The 22,282-nt window shown below is 35.5% G+C and overlaps 1 protein-coding gene across 1 annotated transcript in view; it reads left to right on the top strand.

Annotated features, from left to right (window-relative positions):
• The window catches only part of LOC121314206 (cadherin-12-like), a 59,924-nt gene extending 38,285 nt beyond the window's left edge, over positions 1 to 21,639 (top strand). Inside the window, exons 6-11 of the mRNA XM_041247230.1 lie at positions 1,347 to 1,600; positions 6,635 to 6,771; positions 14,337 to 14,458; positions 16,869 to 16,986; positions 19,431 to 19,682; positions 20,466 to 21,639. Coding sequence (XP_041103164.1) covers positions 1,347 to 1,600; positions 6,635 to 6,771; positions 14,337 to 14,458; positions 16,869 to 16,986; positions 19,431 to 19,682; positions 20,466 to 20,965 — 1,383 coding nt within the window. The 3' untranslated portion in view covers positions 20,966 to 21,639. The remainder of the gene's footprint in view (positions 1 to 1,346; positions 1,601 to 6,634; positions 6,772 to 14,336; positions 14,459 to 16,868; positions 16,987 to 19,430; positions 19,683 to 20,465) is intronic.
• Positions 21,640 to 22,282: the final 643 nt, after the last annotated feature.

The raw sequence follows: 22,282 nt of genomic DNA, 5'->3' as shown, positions 1-22,282 counted from the left end.
ATAAGTCGACCTGAGACTGAAGTGGGAGACATTAAGCAGCCTCTACATAATCCCTCTCCACACCAGCTGTCTTATCAAGCATGACACAAGGTTGTAGAGGCCTTTAGAGAAAAAAAAAAAAAAAACACTTGTGCATCTATCAAAGATTCTTCAGCGCTGTAGCCTTGACCTCTTCTCTACAGGCATGTTGAACCTTGTGTCATACCAGGTCGATGCAGTAGTGTAAATGGAGATTATTTACAAGAAGTAGTCCACAGTACAGTATATCTGTATTGTGGCTGGTTTGTGGATGTTTTCACTATCACACTGTCTCCTTACTTTCTGAATTACTTGTATAACACTTTTCAGTTTCCCCTCATACAATGCGTTTGAGTTACAAGTCAAAAAACATTTAGCAGTACACTGATATACTGTAGGAATGAAAGCCAAGCGTATACAGTAAATAATAGGTCTCCTAACAGCAGTAAGGACCTTGTTGGCTTTTTCTACAGCAGTTGCAAAGCTTCAATTCATACTTCACTGGTAAAAGATGCCCAGAGAAACATGCAAAGGTGGTTTACAAGAGACCCCAGCGGCTCACCAGAATGATGTATTTGTATACAAACTATTTTGAAAATAGCAGACTTAGGCTTTAGAGCTGGGTGATCAGCTTGGACAAACGGGTTAACTCTTATCTACACAATGTAACACTCCACTACTGGTAGACAGATTCAACATTGCATTGTATTGTTTTGCTGCTAAACTGACTACACACAAATAATGTTGTGATACTCATGCTGTCCCAATACTCTCGGTTTGCTTTCAGGGCATCAAAACTGCAGTTTAATTCCTCTGAAATGGAAGTCATGCTCATAGGCTGTTGATGCCTGCTGATATCACTGTCACAGCTGTTAGGTTTTTTTTTATTTAGAATCAAAGCCCAGTTTGTTTTAATGCTCTTTCTTAAACTCTATTTTCTTTTCTTAGCTATGCAGAGCCCACCTATGCATCCAAGATGAATTCTAAAATTCAAGAAAAGACCCATGGATTATTAATTCAATGGACATTGATTTTTAAAATCTTTGATTTACAAATGGCAGCTTGAATAGAACGTAATCGATGAGCCCCAATATAGAAAAAAGTACAAGACATTGATGGTTATTCCTACTGTGATGATTCCAAAATGCAACAATTATTGTTTACAGACACTGTGAAAGATAAGACAACCCAATATAAAGGATGTTCAATGAAAATGCTCTTGATTATTATTAGACAGCAAGTTGCAAATGGAACAGGAGTTTACATATAGATATGACTATTGGTGTATATGTGGGGGGAATGATGATTCCTATTTATGTGTCTTCTAGCCATTAGACTTCGAAACAAAAAAGGCATATACTTTCAAAGTGGAAGCCTCTAATGCTCATCTAGACCATCGGTTTCATGCCTTTGGACCATATAAAGACACAGCTACTGTCAAGATTAATATTTTGGATGTGGATGAACCTCCCATATTCACCAAACCTTCTTACATGATGGACGTGTATGAAGATACCCCTGTTGGCATTATTATAGGGGCAGTGACCGCTCAAGACCTGGATGCTGGTAGCAGTCCAGTAAGGTAAATTCTTAGTTTGAACATGTTATTGTCTTCGGAATATGTCATAACATACCTGTATGCATGACTCACTAAACTATATAAAAAAAAAAAAATTCTGAAACATCAAATTAATCAAATGTTAATGTATTTCATGATATGATATTTTGATTATAATTGATACAGTCAAGTTCTATGTGTTCATTTGGTAGTCTTTTTTGTTTCTAAACAGGTAGTTACATTTATAACAGTTGAACACAAATAGAAAAGTACTACAAAAACAATCTTTGCTGCAATGCAGGGCAACACACTGTTCCCAATACTTTTGGGATATGCCTGCCACAGGTCAGGTATTTACTGAGCAGTTTATGTCCTCAGTCCCACCTACCGAGGGAATAAGTAGTCATTATGCAGAGATAACGTTCTCTTTTGCTTCTCACTTCAGGTAAGTAAGGTAGGTATAACTAACCTGTCGTTACTGTGATTGAGTTTTGTGTAAACAAGCTCTCACTCAAGTTTTCTGGAGTTCCCCTGCAATTTATTGCCTGCAATTCATTGCTGGAAATCAGCTTGCCACGTCCCTGGTATAAACGCTGTGCAATGGTGCTGCATTTAACCTTTTCTGTTCAACAGCCTACATTGCTTTGCGGTTGTAGTCTGCTTTCTAACATTTCAGCACTTCCTTTTTTGTTTTTTTCCTCTGCTATTTGCAAAAAAAAAAAAAAAGAGAGATGCATATTGAGTCGATTCTGCCAGATTGTCTCGACCCACCCTCTCGGTGCACACAGCCAAAAATCTCACAGTTCACCACGCAGTGACTTTTTACCCTCACAGCTCTTGTTGTGTGTGTGCGCATGTTTTTGTTTTCTTGCTGCCTTGCAAAAAAAAAAAAAAAAGACATCACCAAGACCCAGCTCTGATGAGACCCGCTATTGAGTTGGCTCCAGCGACTTGTTTCAGCCCACCTACTCGGCTCGCTTGGTAAAAAAATATAAATAAATAAACAAATAAATTCTAATAAAGAATTTCACAGCTCACCTGTTTTTTTCCTCATAGTTATGGGTGTACCTGTGTCTGTAGTCTGTGCTCCACTCAAGGCTATGCACTGCTACTGTTGTGTGACTAGTCGCAGTCCAGACAAAAGCACTCTTGCCCACTACCCTCAGTGCTCAGTGCCCCTGGTGCTTTGGTGCCGCTGTTATGTGACTGCACACAGTCCTGACTAGGCCTGCTTTCCCAGTACCCTCGGTTCTTGGTGCTTTGGTGCCTTGATGCTCTCTGTCTGTAGGCTTTGCTCCACTCCGTTGCAAGCTATGCACTGCCCTGGTTGTGTGACTGCATGAGGTCCACATTAGGCACGCTTGCCCAGTACCCTCGGTGCTTGCGCCCTCAGTGCTCAGTGCCTTGGTGCCCTCTGTCTGTGCAGTCACACAAATGCTGTCTTTAGAATGGCGCAGGTTATGTGGATAGGACGAGAGTGTTGTTTCACTCTGAACGGCTCTTCTGTCATGGTGAAAGGACCCTGGGTCAAGCCCTCTCAAAGTAGCAACTGTCCCACTGGACTGTGGACACAGTTTCGACTGCCTATACCAATGCCGGTCTACCCCCAACTTGGCGGGTGGCCGCACACTCTAACAGAGGAATGGCTATGTCATGGGCCCTCTTTAGAGGAGCTTCATTGACTAATGAATGGGCTATTCCGCATACATTCACCAGGTTCTACTGACTCAACATGGTAGATTCTGCAGTGCCTTCATTAGTCACAAGGGTCCTTGAGGTTGCATGCTCACACCACATATTATATTGGTGGTAGCGAGACGTCCCTTGTCTGCTGTCTCTGCTCATGCTCCCTCATAACGGCTTTGATATGCTTTCCCAAAAGTATTGTTGTTGGTAGTCTTCGAATTGAAAGCGAATGATAGGTTACAGATGTGGCATAACCTGCATTCATGGGTTCGATTAGTTAAGTTTCTACAACTTAACTAATTACATAATCAATGTACTGTGTGTAAGTATTTGTAAAGCAATGTGTTGCATATCATTTTTCATATACATATTTCTTTTAATAAAACAAACATGATAGCATTCTGTTTTTGATGCCAAATAAATAGCTTTAGCACGCTTCAGCTGTTTTCATATTTTTTTTCTGCAGTCTGTTTGACATTATTCTATTGGAGATTCAGTTAAAAAGTGCAGTGATGCACGACTCAAACTTTTAAGTGAGGTCAAGGCTGCCAAATAATTTCTGCTACTCATAGAATGATGATTTTAGAATAGTGTATTCTGTGTTTTACTCCACTGGGACTTACATGCACCAAGATTAAGTTGATAGGTGAGACACTTTGTTCCATTAACCACTGAAACATTGTTTGTTTGTTTTTTTTTTATTTTGAGTAATCAAAAATAATTTCTAAACCTATTCAGGTTCAAATAGAAATCCAAAAAGAAGTTATTTAATCTATGGTTTCAGTGGACAATATAGTTAATATCAAGCACGACTGCCTTAGACTTGACCAGTTTAGGCATCCACTACATTGGAACAGAGATAGACTTAGAACTTGTAGTTTTCTTCAAATTGGGATACCTGGTTGCATGTACAAACTCTTAATCAAGGTTTTAACTAAGCGTGCTGCCATTTTTATAACATTTTTTTTTAGGAAACAACCTTCTGCAGTAAACTGAACAGTGCTGTAAAAAAATATTATGTTACATGTGGGGATATAAACATATACCATGAAGTTGTAAGCAGCAGTACATACACTATACTTATTTTCAGTTATAAGCAATAATAAAGAAAAATAATAGTTAATTAAGGAAAAGTGAATTCAAGTGTGTTCTTGGTGGCATTCGGGGAAAAAAAAAATTCATAGCAAAACAGACTCATAGCAGCATCTTCTGAGGAACACCCACAACCCACAAACTCTGAGCCGACATGACAGCTCCATTTTACCCTAGATTAGCTTTCTGGATAGCAGCAGTCTTAAAAGCCATTTACATGAAAAAAGGGGCGTGCATAGCCATCTACGACACACAAAAGTGTATAGACCAGCTTTGCACTGAAAAAAGGCTATGCTGTTTCATAACAGACTGGAAAGCTGTTGAGGTATCATGGGACTGCAACACATTTAACAAACAAACCTGCTATTAATATTTCACATTCAATGTTAGTTTACAGTTCATGGGTTATTTATATGATTCTTAGTTGTAGTGGTGTGCAGTTATTCCCTTTAGCATGTTTTTTTTTTTTTGTAAGCAGGTATTAAATTACTTTGTTCTGCACATAGATTATTTTTGGTGCAGTGGGAGTAATGCTGTGATAATACCAATTAAAATATAAAACGTTTGGTGCAGTGGGGGTAATGCTGTGATAATACCAATTAAAATATACAAAGTTCTCTGGAAAGTTTATTACTATTATTATTATGTTTGTATTTCTACTACTTTATCCATAAATTTGAACGCTTTGTAAAATACCAGTATATACTATCAAAGTAACAATTTTGACAAAAGTTGAAGATTGTAACATTTATTATTTTCTAAACTTTTTTTTGTGGGTGTGCCTACTCTATATTTAATACTAACATTTCCTACAAAAGGTTTACAAATACATAACTATATAGATTATATGAGGATATTCACCTATAGTTTTGGGAAGCACTAGCCCTTTCAGTTGCATTCTTTCCTTCTGTAAATGAGATGTCATCTGCACTGCTAGAATCCCTACCACTACTATTCTCACATTTAAGAGCTACTTCATTTCTGCCTGAGCTGGCTTCAGATGTATAATCTGGCTCTAATTCACAATCTTCCTCACTAGATGAACCAACATCCCTTACCTTTCCCTCAGGTGCTAAAATAGTTGCATGACTATGGGGCCTGCCATAGAAGGTCCTTGTTGAAAATCCGTACAAAACATATTCTGCATTATAGTCACACAAGTTAATCAATTTTATTATATTTTAAATATTTTTTTAAATATAGAGTTCGGGGGCCTACTGGTCTATATGTGCGATGTATCCCTGGAGAGACGTACAATTTAACTCAATGTAAACTAGATAAATAATTATATTTTTTATTGGCTTTAATGTGACCCTGTCTACTGATTGCTTAAAAATAGAATCTGAAATGTATTGCACTTTTATCATGTGGAAAAATACGTTCAAAAATTTAAACGTACCACGCTCCTGTTACCACATGGGCCAGAAGCAGCCATGACAGTTTTCAGTCATGCCTGATGAGTAGATAACTGAGAAGCAGATGCTAAAAATTTTGCATGGATACTAAATGGAATGTATATTGTGGGATTCTATACCTAGTTTCTGTTCAAACAAAGACACATGACTGAGAGAATGTACTAAAGAGGATATATCTTGTGGTGCACAATATCAGTTTAAGGATTAAGAAATGGTTTACAGGTGGACAGCATCAGTTTATACCAAACACAACATATCTTTGTCATAATACAGTTGTTGCACTTTTAATTAGCTTACTGTCTATGTGGGGCCCCACAACTTGGTAAAGGTTTACGGAAATTATGATTCTATAGCTGACCAGACTTACCTCTGATTTCACTGTGGCCCGAGTCAACTTTCATTCAATTTATTTGCGTCAGATAATGCTTAGGCTGATCCACAGTAGTTTTGGTCTTATTTTACTGATACCCGCTCTTTTAACCACTGCACACAACTCGGTGAAAAAAAAACACACACACACACACACACACACACACAAAAAAAATGCTTGACAAAACCAGGCTGTATATGTGGGTGATACTGTATAAATGAAGCTCCTATGTAACAAGGTTTGTTTTCTGATAAAGTAGTATGCACATAAAACTACACTACTGAATAATTTAGTGAATCATCAGGAATTATATTCTAGTCTAACGAGATTTGCAGCTTTAACTTGTGAAGAAAAAAAAAGTGTGAGGACATGCATACTGTACTCACAATAAAAAATAAGCAAACTAGCACTAATGTAAATGTATTTCTGTGGTCTATTTTATAAAAAATGTATTTCATGTATATTCATAAAAAACAAACTATTGTGATTCCTCAGGTATTCTATTGATTTGAAGAGTGATTTGGACAGCTATTTTGAGATTGATCCAGTGGAAGGAACCATCGCTACAAAGGAACTCTTGGACCGAGAGAACATGGCACAGCACAATATATCCATTGTTGCAACTAAAGTTAGTAAGTATGACAAAGAATCAATACTGATTTATGGGGAATTACATGTTCCTTTTATTGTCAACAACCACATATTATGCATTCAAATCATTGTATTAAATAGCCGATTTTAAATCAACAGTATTGTATTGTATTGGAATATTAAAACATTATTGATTGCACTAGTAGGAATTTCTATATATTGTAAGCAGAATGCAAAAAATAAATGTCATGTGATTACAGCATCTATTGATTGGTATGTGAAGACAATTTGCGTTGCTTGAGATACCAGACTTATCTAAAATACAGATGTATTCTTTAATAAATCAGTTTCTCTCAAGTCAGGGTTGTTCTGGAGTGTGTGCATGGGTTATGCCATGTTTTTAGGGACACCTCTAGGCCACATATTGCAACTGACCTAGTATTATTGCTAATGTATGTCAGTGTTTTTCTAAAATGTGTCTCTTTTTACTATCTATTATCTGACTCTCGTTTTATACAATGTTCACTGCTTGCATGCATTACGCAGTTACAGTTTTAATTTCAATTCATTTGACTTCTTACCTGTGTTCCCTCTAAAAGGGACAATCAGCGAGCATGGAGTTACTGCAAACTCTTACCGGAAGGCAACATGGAGGAGAGACTGATCTATAGAGTGATGTTTCTGTCAAAGAAAACTTAGGAGCAAACAAAGGCAAAGAAAAGATAAACTTCACATAATTATTTTGAATTTAAAAATCAGTTAACATGTTAGAGCAACTCAGAATAGGTTGTCTGGTTTGTCAAGTTCAGGCACAGGTGTCAATGGTGTTAGTTGGGTCTGGCTTTTCTGTGGGAAACAATGTAGATTGCTTTCTAAACTGCAGCTGTAAGCTTTCAGCTGGTACGGTTTTTAAAATTGATAAAACTTTTATCACTTAACTGTATCCCATCACACGTAGGGCCCGGTATTCGAAAGGTATGCGCGTCACAGATGGCCGTTGTGCCGAAATTGTGCCAAGTTGCCGTATTCGAAACGTCCTATTGTGCATCACAAGTTATGCGCCAAGCACAAAACCAAGTCTGTGACACGCAGAATGAGGATTGTAAAAGGACTGTCTTAACTCTGCGCACACTACCATTCCAGCACTGACTACAAACAGGCAACAATGGGAAACGTGGGTAGCATGCAGCGTGTCCGTCGACGTGTGGATGTGAATGATGCAAGGCACACCCAGCAACAGCAACCTGACATAGGTGAAGATATGCTGAAAGGGTGCACTGGCCTCGGCACACATATGACGAGTTCAGCAATGAGCAAATCGTGTCCAGGTATCGTCTTGACTCATCTATGCCACATGCTGCATGATGACCTGGCTAGAACAAACCTGCGCAGTCATGCCTAGTCTGAGCAATTGGTTGTGTTTGTCTGTATGTGTATCCTGGCTACCTGGACCTTCCAGAAGGTAGCAGATGATACAATGGGCATCACCCAGTCAGCCGTGTCTGGCACCTTGACCGGTTCATAACCGCGTTGCTGCGACGTGCTGAGGAACATATTAAATTCCCCAGTACCAGAGCAAACAGTGACGAGACGAGTTTTATGAGGTCGCGCAGCTGCCACGCGTGGTAGGTGCAATTGACTGCACCCATATTGCTATCTGGGTACCTGTTCCAGTTGTCCTGTTCTATCAGGATTCCAGTTGTATTTGGAATAGTGGGAAATTTGAATAGCTATTCCATGCCATGTAAACAGGGGATTCCAAATAAATCCATCCGTATTCTGGATACCAATATTCTGAAAACGTGATACCGAATACCCACTTAGTATTAGGATACTATTGGAATACTAGCCCTTTTAGGCACCTTATTCAGAAAACCATTTTTTTTCGTCGTTTACAAGTCATCATTTTATAATCTATAATATATAAGATGATGGCTTGTGTGCCCAACAAAGCCTTTGCAAAAACTGTACACAAATATATTAGTACTTGTATGACCCCAAACTGTTTGCCGACTATGCAATATCTTTTTTTAGTAGATCAACAGTCAATACTTGGATATAATAAATTATATATATATATATATATATATATATATATATATATATATATATATATATATATATATATATATTTATCCTTGTAGTCACATTGAGATTAAAACCTCTTTTACGAGTGAGACCTAGCCAAGCAGGTAGCAGCAAGTCAATCGGACAACAAGAACAATACACAAAAAATACAATTATCAAAATACACAAAATATCAGTCAACTATTTAAAACAATTACAACTCTCAGTCACAAAATCATGCAGTTTACTCTTAAATTGCAATAAAGATATCTGGGTCTGCAGTTTAGTTTGGACTGGAACTCATTCCAGGACCATGGGGCATAATAAGCAAAGGATCCTTTACCAGCCTCAGTACACACATTTGGGGTTTTAAAATAAATTATATTCATATGATTTAGATTGAATAGCCTTATATACCAGAATATACCAGTGCTTCAACCTGCGTAAAGCCAAAGAAGTCCAGCCTACCAAATCATATAATATACAATGATGAGTATTAAATCTTGTATTTGTATTATACCTCAATGCTGCATGATATAGCGAGTCCAGTTTACCTAAAGTTGATGGTGATGCAAGCCTATATACTGCATCACCATAGTCAATTTGCAGCAAAAACATACAAGCAATAAGCCTCTTTTTTTTTTGTTTCCATAACATATATAACATGTGCATATCATAGTGACGTTTATAGCGTATTCCCATGCCCAACAGACGAGTGTGGAAACATGCACTCACCTCTGTCCAGCACACTGCCTTCCTTCTGTTACTTTAATACGGTCCTATTAGCATATTGTAATGCATCGGTAAATAGAAACATGAGATGTAAATGTATTCTAGGTGGACATTCAATATGCACATAGCGCAATCAAATTTGAATTGGACGAAAGCCCTAATTCATCTGAATATACCAATATCTGCGTGATAATTGCGATGCGCTAGTTCCAATAACTGCGCACCGCTAGTTCCAATAACTGCTCACCGCTAGTTCCAATAACTGTGCACTGCTGGCTCAAATAGTGTCAGAGTAACCGTCCACTCTGGAGTTGGGTACAATAGTACAAACGTACAATAATACAGACGTCTCACCCCCACCCCACCCCCCAATCATAAGTTAGCTGAGGCAGGACAAACAGTTCTGTTAACTGTAATTTTGTCCAGTGTGCTGAATGTCGGTGTTGCTAATTGTACAGAGACTGTTTATTTATTGAGAAATCACAGTAGGCTACAATTAACATTTTAGAATTAATTATGATTCTTACAAAAAATGGCATAACGAAAAAAATCCATTCCGGCGACACTCAAAACCTTACAAACTGGGCTTAATCATGACGTTCAAATGGGTGAGTAGAATGAATAACATAACGCATTTCTGTGTATTGTGTATATAAAAATGCTTGATTATTACTTTGCAGGTGAATGACCTCGTTACATTTACAAATCAGAGAGTGTGCTACCACAGTTAAACTTTGTCACGGCACGACTTACATATAAAAAAAAAATAAATCATTCAGAAAAAAAAAAAAGACAGTATCCAAAGCCTTTTTTTTTTTAAATTTACTTCAAAAACTTACAGCTATGTCGGATCAGCTGGCATTTAAAAGAAACCTATATAGTATTTCCTCGTGATACAATACAGTCTGTGGCGTTATTAGTACATTAATTAGAATACTAGCATCTAGCTATGGAGCCAATTGTGTATTTGCATGGTCAGTATCTATGTGTGCACGATATATTGTGTGGTCTTGTTTGCTGTCATATCGGTACATACTGTGGCAACACCAATGATAGAAGCTTGTCGCATTACTAATAATGACTGTCCATCATTCTGCATTCTCTCTTGGCTGTTGTGTTGCTACATTGGTAGTGAACGTGCAGACGGTTTTGCAAGGCACAAACAGATTTGGGAATTGCTCAAAAAACTGCTATATTCCAGTGTCTCGCAACACCTTTGGGCCGTTTTGGAATATCTCTCATTTTGTGCCAAAGCACAATTTTTTTGAGAGGCAAAAATTTAGCGAGAGGATTGCGCGAAGATCGAAGATCGGGCCTGTAGTCTTTAATGAATGTTGTATATACTCAATTATTAGAAACGACTACTAGCAGTTTAATTCATAGAATTTTTTTAATGAACTAATTTACAGTATGTATGGCAATTATGTTACTGTGGGCCTAATTTATCAAAGTGTGTGCACTTTTGTATGCATTATTAGAGCTTCTCTGCTCATTTAAGCCAGTTTCTAATTATCAACAGCTTTTTCTAATTAATCTAATTTTCTAATTATCAACAGATTTTTCTCCTTTGTCTCAGCTATTGTTTGCCTGCAATTTATAATTAGTTTTGTAATTAGTTCTGGGAAGATTTTTATGTTTGAATATTCGGATATTCATTCGTTTTCAAAAAGTAATAAAGTCATTATATTGCTCAGAATGCAAACAGCTTAGCAATAGGGGCAGGGGGCATGGCCCCTGTGTGTGTGCCTTTATTTTACAGCAAAATGTTACAACATATAACATGTTAAAGTACAAAAATAACCCAGGATTAACAAATTAACTAAAGAATAACACGTTGTGTAGGCCTTACTTTACCCCAGTGAATTAACTACAAAACAGTGTATGCCAAATAGAAGTTCAAGTTAAACGTTTTGTTTTTTCCCCAAAATAAATAATATATAAAATTGACCGCATTTATTTATTTATTTTTAATTCCTTGCTATTGCCGTTTATTCACAGTAAACAGTGGCCATGGGCACTTTTTCATAAAGTAATAACATAAGGATTACTTGTGCCTTTTTGTAGCAGAACAAGCAAACGAAATCTGAAATTGAATTTAAATAATTAAAACGTAAAATGAAGGGGGAAAAAACTCGCCATTTTGGTTCTCGTTTATTACATTCTACATTACAAAGTCGCAACAACAAATATTATAACATCTATATAAAAATCACTATACAACATTTCCAGCAAGTTTGGCACTGTTTAAGTGAGACATTTCAGAATGACGTGCTTGCCTTTTTTTTTTTTGTCCCATGAGATTCTGACTCGATCTAAAGCTCTTTCATTTGCCATTTTTTAAACTGTCGTGCAACTTCTAGTGAGGTGGTATTTTTGTCATTTCTGGCGAATACAAACATCTGATTTTTGTATCCGAATACATGTCAAAAAATATCAGTTTGAATATCTGTTCCAGCACTACCTTTAATAGTATTTGGGTTTTGTAACATGTATTATTATTCAGGTTTTACTTAACGTGCTGACTTGACAGGGCAGACATGAAATGTTATGTATTTTAAAGCATTTACATCACCAAAAAGTACAGTTTAATGCTGGGACATGCCTACTATTACAGATCCAGGCAGGAATGGTCATGTTAGCACCATAGTTTTTACACAGAGTGGTGAGTGTATGGAATGGGTTACCAATCCATGCTGTTAGTGCTGGATCACTGGGATCTTTGAAGACCAGACTTGACTCAATGGCTAATAAGCTGACCAGAGTGTGCGCTGATTGGTTGAATTCCCTCCTTTACTTCGTAAATTCTTATGTTCTAAAATCATGGCTAATGAACATATTAATGATGGTGTATTCTTATACCTTTAATGTGATACTATACACTCACCATAAATTAGCTTGAGCAGATTGCAGACAATGCCATGCAATGATAATGATGTCAAAATGAACAAACCAAGCTTGCCCTAAACTTACAGGCATAAAAACTCCTTGCATATTATTATTATTATTATTATTATTATTATTATTATTATTATTATTATTATTATTATTATTATTATTATTATTTTGAAGTGTTGATTTAGCGCACATCAGTTATTATACAGGAAGGGAAGATTGTATCTCCAGGTCAGAATATGAATCTAAGGTGGAATTGTACCAAATGTTTAACTTTCTTAAGGTTTTACTTGCTTAAGCTTACTCTTTTTGTCTAGGTAAACAAATGATAGTAACACCAGTTAAAGTGTGGTTTGTCACCTTGTAAATACTAATATAACAGTCCCCTCTTTCTGTATGTTTTTCAGAATACTAAATACACATATTCATACTTGGTCTTCAGCATTTTACATGTCCAAAAGACATGTAAAAAAAAAAAAAAAAAAAAAATCTGTGCAATGTATTCATGTGGCAATGTTTGGATTGTGTGATTTAAGTAATAATCATAAATAACCTTGGTCTGACATGCTCAGTGATGTTTTTTAATTACTATAAAATAGAAAGTGCATTTGAAACTACTAAAATCTTACTGTACATATAGTTTGGTCAAGATAGCTTAGCCATTACTTTGCAAGCTTCTGATTTATTGGGGTAGGTTTATGTTAAGCATGTGACTATGGTATGTATAACAATTCATCATGAAGTGTTTAACCATATATCTCCTTACCTGAGAATTCAGCATGCATTCAGAGGACAGCTCTATTTATTAACAGAATTACATCATCGTAATCAAATACAAAATAACATGACAGGTTCCTAAAACTGCGATTACTTACATAAACTGTTGAGATTAGAAATAACAAACCTCACTATTATATAACTTTGAGAATTGATCAAAGCTGTTTAGTAATATACAGGAATGTTATAAAGACATAAGTTATTATACAGTGCCGTAGTGGAGTTGATTCAGATTCCAGGAGCTTATAAAAAATGAACTGCTTCCGCGATGATACAAATTCCAGTTTAACATTTTCTTTTCCCTCAGCACACAATTTAACAATTGTAAATATGAACATATATATATATATATATATATATATAAAGTAGTTAAACAGCTGTTTTCAGGTCTGTTCAAATTGAAGTTTATTTGTTTTATGATTGTGAAAATGTTAACTCTTTTAATTATGCTTGGAACTCAAGAGCTCCATTCATACTGCTTAGTGATGTACCCTTTCAGATCTGCAGCATACCAGTAAACCACTAGATGTTGCTCATTCACTGTATGATAAAGGGCAAACTGTAATTTATTTACAGCTTCATTTTTTTTTTCTCCACATCTTTCTTTCATGAGATGCACTCCTTCAACATTAAAAAAAAAAATCAATAGTTGCTCAAGAGGACATCACTTTACTATTATTGAGGATTACTGATTTGCATATTTATATATTTAATTGTATATATTGATGCAATGTATTTTTTAATTGACTATTTAATGTGTGAGTGCACATGATTTTTGACCCAAGATCAGAATCAGGATAAATCACCTCAAACAGTTTTCTTTTAATGTATGAGCACTATTGGCTATTGCATGTTCATTTACAGTCACCCATGTATATTTGTTAAGGTCATTTCAAGGACTGATAGCATGTATAGGACACCTAGGGAAGATTTTAGTCATTTCTGGGCAACCCCCTGAGATGGTCTCACAAATGATTTGCACAGCCTAAACATGAAATCCTTAAAGCTTACATGGGGTGTGTTGCAGGATATGTATAACAATGTATTTAAAACACATACATTAAAGAAAAAGTCTGCTCAGAGAATTGCTTTTTTATCACTGTTTATTAACTCTATATGTTTTTGTTTTTTAATGTAGATAATCCTGTGCTTTCTAGCAAAGTTGCAGTCATCGTCCATGTGTTGGATGTTAATGAGTTTCCTCCAGAATTTTCAATACCGTATGAGAGTTTTTTATGTGAAAATTCTAAGACAAACCAGGTATCAACCATCTTTTCTGTTTTGTTTTATAAATGCATTTAAAAATATGTAGATATAATATATACAAAAACCCCACTACATTATTATTTTACAGAACTGTAAATCTTTAAAAAAGCTGAAATGAAATGATACCCACAGCTTTGGTAACTGCTTATAGAGCATAAGACAGCTGTATGCAACCTTTAATAAATATATTTATTTACTGAACAAAGAGTGTGACATTGGAAAAGGTCATTGAGCAACTGGTGTCTGCCACAATCAGAATCAGTCAATGAAATATAGATTTTTAATTACAAAATATTCATGACAGTCCACAATAATCCTAGTGTGAAGGGGATTATGAGCTAGATATAAAGCTTGAATAAAAAGCTCCAGTGCTTTATACCCTTCCATCAGATAATTCAAGTGGGATTACAGGTTTTTGTTAATATACTGAATTGCGTAACTAGAGTTGGATTTGGTACCACAACTGAGGGACTAACAAAAGACCTACAGCGAGCTGTGCCTCCAGCCATACGTAACGTCACAAGAACCAAAAATGTCTGCTTTAGACACTGAAGCTAAATCTTTCTCATCTTGCACACAACATCTTGTTGTATTTTTTTCAGCATTGTTGTTGAGTTTTACTTGTACAGCTCCAACTCATGGAAGCAGACTTTAACAAATATTCAATATTAAAATATTAACAAATATTATTATTATTTATTTATTTTTACTGTACATGGTTTGATGTAACTACAATCGAGCCATTTAGAAACTATGTGACTGTTTATTTCATACTCTAATTTGTTCTTTATAGTAAAACAATTATTACAAAGAAGGATTTTATTAAGGCTTAAAGATAGGAGGATGTAGTACATTTGAAGGGTACAGTAAAACACTGGAACTATAAATGGCTGTAATTACAGCAGCACTACAGACTATAGACAGAAACATTTTAATTTCATCTCCCCCGTTCCTAATTAAGTTTTTCTTGCTTGTTTTATTCTTCTCCAATGGGTTCCTGACATATTTATATCTCAACTCTAACCCTGCACAACAGTAATTATGCACAAATCAGGGATGAGGGGAGATGTAATTTCTGCCCTACCCAGATCCCACATTCCACATGTGAAAAAGTAAGAAATCCACTGCATTGATAATGTCAGTTCAAGAACATGCAGTTTTATTCAAAACCAAATGTGAAAAAAATTCTAATGATAAACTTGTATAAAACTATCATTGCGGCATGATAGTGCCACCTTAGTTATAGTTTCAACTTTGCTTAAGTCCAATTTTCAACCATTAATATCTTGGCAATGGTTGGGGGTGGAGTGCTGCGCTTGGCAATGTATAAACATTTTGTAACATTGACTCTTTAAACTTTCCCCTGTGTACAATGCAAATTATAATGTCATTTTTCATCATACTTGGATACTGGCTCAATGCAGCTCATGGAGTTCAGGCCACTTCAACAACATATATTATGTGCCAGATATTGTGTATATGGGGTTTCTGATTTTGTGTAAGGTGTTGTTGCTAAGGTTTTAAAAATAATATTCATTGCCTCCCTTATCATTGAATGCTACTTGTCCATCATATATCAGTATCTCTGCTAAATACCTAGTAACTATAGGTGGGATGGCATTTCTTGACTTTTGTGACTTCAAGCTGCACCACTGAAGTTAATTTAATTACATTTTTGTAATGAATTTCCTGAAATTTGTGCCTTCAAGCTTAAACCATAACAGTTTTTATTTATTTATTTATTTATTTTTAATATAATGAGTAGTCATATATCCCAAATGAAAATCCATTGCACCTATAAGCCCTGGATTTCAAGTAGATGACAATGTACTCAAGATCTCTCTCTCTCTCTCTCTCTCTCTCTCTCTCTCTCTCTCTCTCTATAGCTATATCTATTATATATATATATATATATATATATATAATATATATATATATATATCAAATTTTGTGTAAACGACAGTTGCAAAAAGTAGACAGTGAACTACCAGATGTTTTAGTCAAGTCATGTAAAACACATTTGCTGTCAACGTTTTTCATCTGTCACTTGATGGTCTACAAAATCAGTTCAGTACATTGTAGGCCTAAAGAGAACAATAACCTTACATTTGCAAAATACCCATACAAATATATAATGGGCATTGCATTAAAGAGAAAAGACGAGAAGCTGCCCAGAGTAAGATGATTTTTTTTTTTTTTTTTTTTTTTTTTTTTTTACTTTAAAAACCAGAAGTTACTGTAATTTCAAGGCTACACTTAAAAGCCTTGGACATTGCTCAGTGCGGTTGTCCGATGATAAAATGATGCCATTAACTCAATAGCTTTGTGCAGTACAGTGTCCAAATGCCGTTTTCCTTTTTAATATATTGAACAGACATAACCTCCACTTTATTTCTTCATACAGCTAATTCAAACCATCAGTGCAAAAGACAGAGATCTGCCCCCTGCTGGTCAGAAATTCTTTTTTAAATTATCCCCAGAGGCCACTGCGAAACAAAATTTTACAGTCTACGATTACGGAAGTAAGTATGCTTTAATGTGCACTTGTTTCCACATCTCTTATATATCACAACAATCTTTTTCCAGCAGTGTACACCCTACCATCTCAATAAAAAGTTTCCTGAAATCCTGATGAAACTAATTGTGTCTTGTGCTACTAGGTTTTTAGTACAGAATTCTAATACTTCTCTGAGCAGGTCTCAAACTCTGGGTTTGAAATAAACATTGATGTTTATAAAAAAATATTTTGAATCAGCATGAAGACTGTTATTGCAGAACTTTTAATTACTTTCTATGGGGAAGTAGCCTATCTCTGATAATTGAACTGCATCATTAGTGTGTTCTACTTTCAAACAAAATCACACCTCTCTGTATCTGGTACCCACCCTGTGTTGACCTTCTGATATTCTATTTGATGTCACTCATGACAGTCACTGTGCATTGCCACAAGACGGATTTACATATCCTGTCTAAACCTGGATCACAATAATGATGATATCATACTGATTGTAAATATCAAAATCCTAATAACTCTTGGATACTTAGAATTGCTTTCAAACCCACGAATGTGAAACTTACAGTATAAAAGGCAATAATAATTGTATCAACATTGTGGATAACAGGTTAAGTTTGTTTGTAATCAACTATGCTAATGATGCTGTTGCATGAATGGGGTGTCTTAAAGCATTTAGGTTTTAGCATTTTGAAATTATCAATCATTTAACACACCTCTTAAGTCTGATAATTAATAGGCAACAGAAGTAAAGATCAAACAAGAAAGGAAAACAAACCTGTACATGCAAGATGTGCTTTAACCGTTCACCTTGATTCTAACTCTTAGCAACTCATGTCAGGAAAATCTTTGTTAACATGAGTGGAAAAAATTACTAGTGACGGGGTCGGCTAATCTTCCCTTACTGGAGGAACACATTCAGTGCACTGCTTGACACCTACTCAGTCTCTTATAGACATGTTTAGATGTTATTCACTTTGACCAAAAACACTCCTCTAGGCCTCCCCTTATTGTGTTTGTTTCAGAAAAAAAATAATAACCTTCCCCTAAGTCAAAACCTCAGTTTGACAAAGTATGTATTCCAGCAACTGCTGGCTCTGTTGGGAACCGATTGAAGTGTTAGATGTTTGGAATTTGAAGCAAGATTATAGCAACTGTTTTATTTAAAGTTCAAACTATTCCATATTATGAAGCACTTTATAATAAATCATTTCCTGGTGTATTTCTTGTTGCTACAAGTATTTTGAAAAAGATAAACTATGGCCTGTTACTTCTGGATTGATAATGCTTACAAAAGGGTTTTGAGTAACGTTCAAAAAAGAATGTCTTCACCACCAAACCTTGTTCAACTATTATATTTACTAAGTCTTCTCGACTTGGGGAAATCTGTGGTTGCTTTACTCATTCTAGAAGCAAATTTGATATTGTCACATCCAATAACATTTCTAATTGCAAGAGCACAGGATTCCACCAGCACAAACTCTTGTGCAATAACTTTTATTTTAGCCTGTACCTCTTTGTTAGTTTATCAAATTTAAAGTTTGGGGAGGCTTACCCCCTAGCCATATATTGTCCGTGAAATTAACAAAAAACACCTACAGTAAATAATACTTTTAAACAAAATAAATACTGTAAAAATAAATAAGTGAAAACCCTTCCACCACTCGCTCCACACGTCATCTCAGCATACACACCGAGAGAGAGAGATGAGCCCCAAACAGCTTCACTGATCTATACACTTTTATTGTTATTCAGAATTATTATTTGTGTTATTAATAAGGCCAAGCCTTTTATATAATGCAGCAACAGTGTGTAAACAGGATCAGATATACAATGTAAATACAACAGATAGTAACAACGGGGTTCGGAAAATCCACCACCATGGGAATTGAATGGGAACAGGAGGCCCACAGGTTGAAATAACTTCCACAGGGAGCCGATATCTCCCGCCGAGCGGACAGCATTCTCACACAACGCCTCCAGGTCTGCTGAAAGATTACATTATAATTCTGATTGTACGCAGGGGAAATTTGTATGTGTTGACCCCCTTTTTATCATTTAAAATACTAATCATATTGAAAGACTGTTTAAATATTTAAAGAGACAATGTCACAAAGTTTTTGATCCAAAGGACATTACTCTACCCCCACCATTGCCAATATATTATTGGAAAGTTTAATATGGAAAAAAGTTGAAACCATAACACCTAATATATATATATAATCTATATATATATATATATATATATATATATATATATATATACCGTATGGCAACTAAGTTGGCATGTCGGATACATTGTTTTTAAATTGTACTGTAGAATGTTATGATGCCACTATATTGTTTCACATGATAGCTCAGTGTATCTTTTTCATCACAATCTTCTTGTCAGCACTATGTTAGATATGATTGTGTCAGCCTATATTAACACTGTTTTGTTGTATTTTGTTTTAGATAACACAGCTGGGATTCTAACCAAGCGGAATGGCTATAGTCGTAGAATGCAGGCGATCTATTTCCTGCCTGTTGTAATAGAAGACAGTGGGTATCCGGTCCAGAGCAGTACAAATACTCTGACCATTAGAGTCTGTGGATGCGATACTGATGGCACCCTCTTATCTTGCAATATTGAAGCAATCTTCTTACCAGTGGGGCTCAGCACAGGGGCACTGATAGCAATCCTTCTATGCATCATTATACTCTTGGGTTAGTTATCTTTCCCTTTTCTTCTCATCAGCCCTTTTTGGATTGTAATGCATTACATGTGTCCAGGTTAGGCAGGTTTATATAGACTTCAAGGACTGGTATAAACAAGTTCTTTGAGTACCACTCAAATGAAGGCAGTACATTTGCAAACATGAAAATATGTGTGTTAAATAAGGGAAATATTGCCCAAGTGAGCCTTATTAAAAAATGTTTGGATTTCTCAGTAAAATGAAATATAATAAATGGATGTCTGTCCTATTACTTAGAATCATTTTTATGTCAAATGTATTTTTTTTTTACTGGCAAAGTATTACCATACTCCATATAACATGGGATTAATTAATTAATTTTTACCATGCTCTGATAAAACTGAAGATTAAAGCTCTTACATGAAACCTCTCACAAATACTTACCATGAATTCACTATTTGCTTTATAATTTGTTTTTGATTAACTGCAACACAACAACACTTGCAGGTTCCTGAAAACTTGGATTATTTCATTGCTATCCCCTTCCACTGTGCCTTGTTTCTTTAGTAATACTATCAATGTTTTTTTTTTTTTTTTTTTTTTTTAAATAGAATAACATTAATCTTGTTACAGTCAGACAAACCCCTTGAGATTATAGATATTTTCATTATAGCTCTTTTGTTATTTAGTTAATAGTTATTTTACAACAGGATACAATAGGTCAGTATGCAGAGCTTTTATTAAAAAAAAAGAACGAATTTGCAGTGTCTTTTTTATCATTTATTTTGTTTGTTTTGTTTTGTACTTCTTGCAGTGATCGTGGTTCTCTATGTTGGGCTCAGGAGACAAAAGAGGAAAGAAACTTTGATGACCTCTAAGGAAGACATCCGTGACAATGTCATACACTATGATGATGAAGGTGGTGGAGAAGAAGATACCCATGCTTTTGACATGGGCACCCTGAGGAACCCCAAAGTGATTCAAGACAACATGTTTCGAAGGGATGTGAAGCCAGAGACTGAGACCTGTCCCAAGCCACCTATTTCTCAAGAAAGTGCAGACATCAGAGATTTCATTCACCAGCAGCTGCAGGAGAATGACGTTAATTCCAATGCACCCCCATATGACTCACTTGCAACATATGCCTATGAAGGTGATGGCTCTGTAGCGGAGTCTTTAAGCTCCATTGAGTCACTGGCTGCTGATGCTGATGAGGATTATAATTACCTCAGGGAGTGGGGGCCTCGATTTAAAACCCTGGCAGGAATATTTGAAGAACATGAGTCTCATTTGCAAAAAACAGACAAACTTTAAGTTTTTTTTTTTTTTTTTTTTTTACAGGAGTAAGGGGTCTTTTTTGTGTAAAGCTACTGTTTAAGTTTGGGGCTTTATTTATTACTATCAAGTAGTTTTGGTTTGCTCTTCAAAGAGAAAATCTTGCAAAATGTGGTACAGAAGACTCAAAGGAAATAAGCCAGCCTTCCAATTAATATTTACAGTTACGTCTACTTCTAAGAGGTAGATGAAAGAAAGACTTAGAAAGGAAGATTGGCAAGGACTCTCATTGGTATTCTTATAAAGTGCCTCAGTATAACTATTTTTGTTTCAAATCTCCTATTACAGTAAGAAAAAAAAAAGTTTGACAGATTGATCCTGCTATAAGAAATAGAAAGCAACTTAATAAAATGGAAGCCCTAAAACAATGTTTTCTTGCGGCAACATTACTAATGACAAAAATGTGGGGACATGTATGTGGCCCTAGTTTGGCCAAAGATTTTGTTCTTTCTTTCTTTATGTATTTATTTATCTATGTATTGATTTATTTACTACAAATTCTACTTCTTGATGTTTTATCATGAACTACATGCAACAGACATGTCAATCATGAGGGGGTTGTTGTAATGAGTTGTAACTTGTAAAAAAATAACGCTGAATATTAATATTCAGTTCCTGTAGTAAAAACCTTTTTTTTTTTCTTAAATAAACAAAACAGCAGCAAAAATTGTTTCATAAATGACTTTGAAATGAAACGTTTTTCATGAGAATATGAAGACATTTTAGTTATAAATCTAATAGGGTAATTATTTGCTTACTTCTTCCATGTATGGATAGTTTAATTTACAATATGTACAGTGCAAATATGTGCAGTGTGTGTGTGTCTATATATATATTTAATATACTACTGTATATAATAATTATTATATCTTATAGATATATATATCTGGTATATATATATATATATATATATATATATATATATATATATATATATACTGTATATACGCTCACACACACAGTGTAATACTTTATTCTCAAATCTTTTGCAGCATGATAAAAGTTTGGTATTGCCCTGCACATTACCTCCATTATAGATTTTATAATGTGTACACATGTTTTAAATAGCCCTGGTAGTGTGTTCAGCACCCTGGACAGTGGCCAGAAAATAAATGCTCTTGCTTGCCAATTCAGCACCAGTGGCTGGACATTCCATTGCTGCTCCCAAAGTCATAGAGGCCTGCTGGAGCTTCTATCAAGGTAACTATGTGTGAATGTAGAAGAAAAAAGCTGATCAGTTCTGCCACAGAGGGCTTACCTACCTACACCATAACTCATGTACAACAAATACTAATA

Source organism: Polyodon spathula, chromosome 4 (genome assembly GCF_017654505.1).
Source record: "Polyodon spathula isolate WHYD16114869_AA chromosome 4, ASM1765450v1, whole genome shotgun sequence".
Taxonomy (NCBI): Eukaryota; Metazoa; Chordata; class Actinopteri; order Acipenseriformes; family Polyodontidae; genus Polyodon; species Polyodon spathula.
This window is presented reverse-complemented; position numbering and strand designations above follow the sequence as displayed.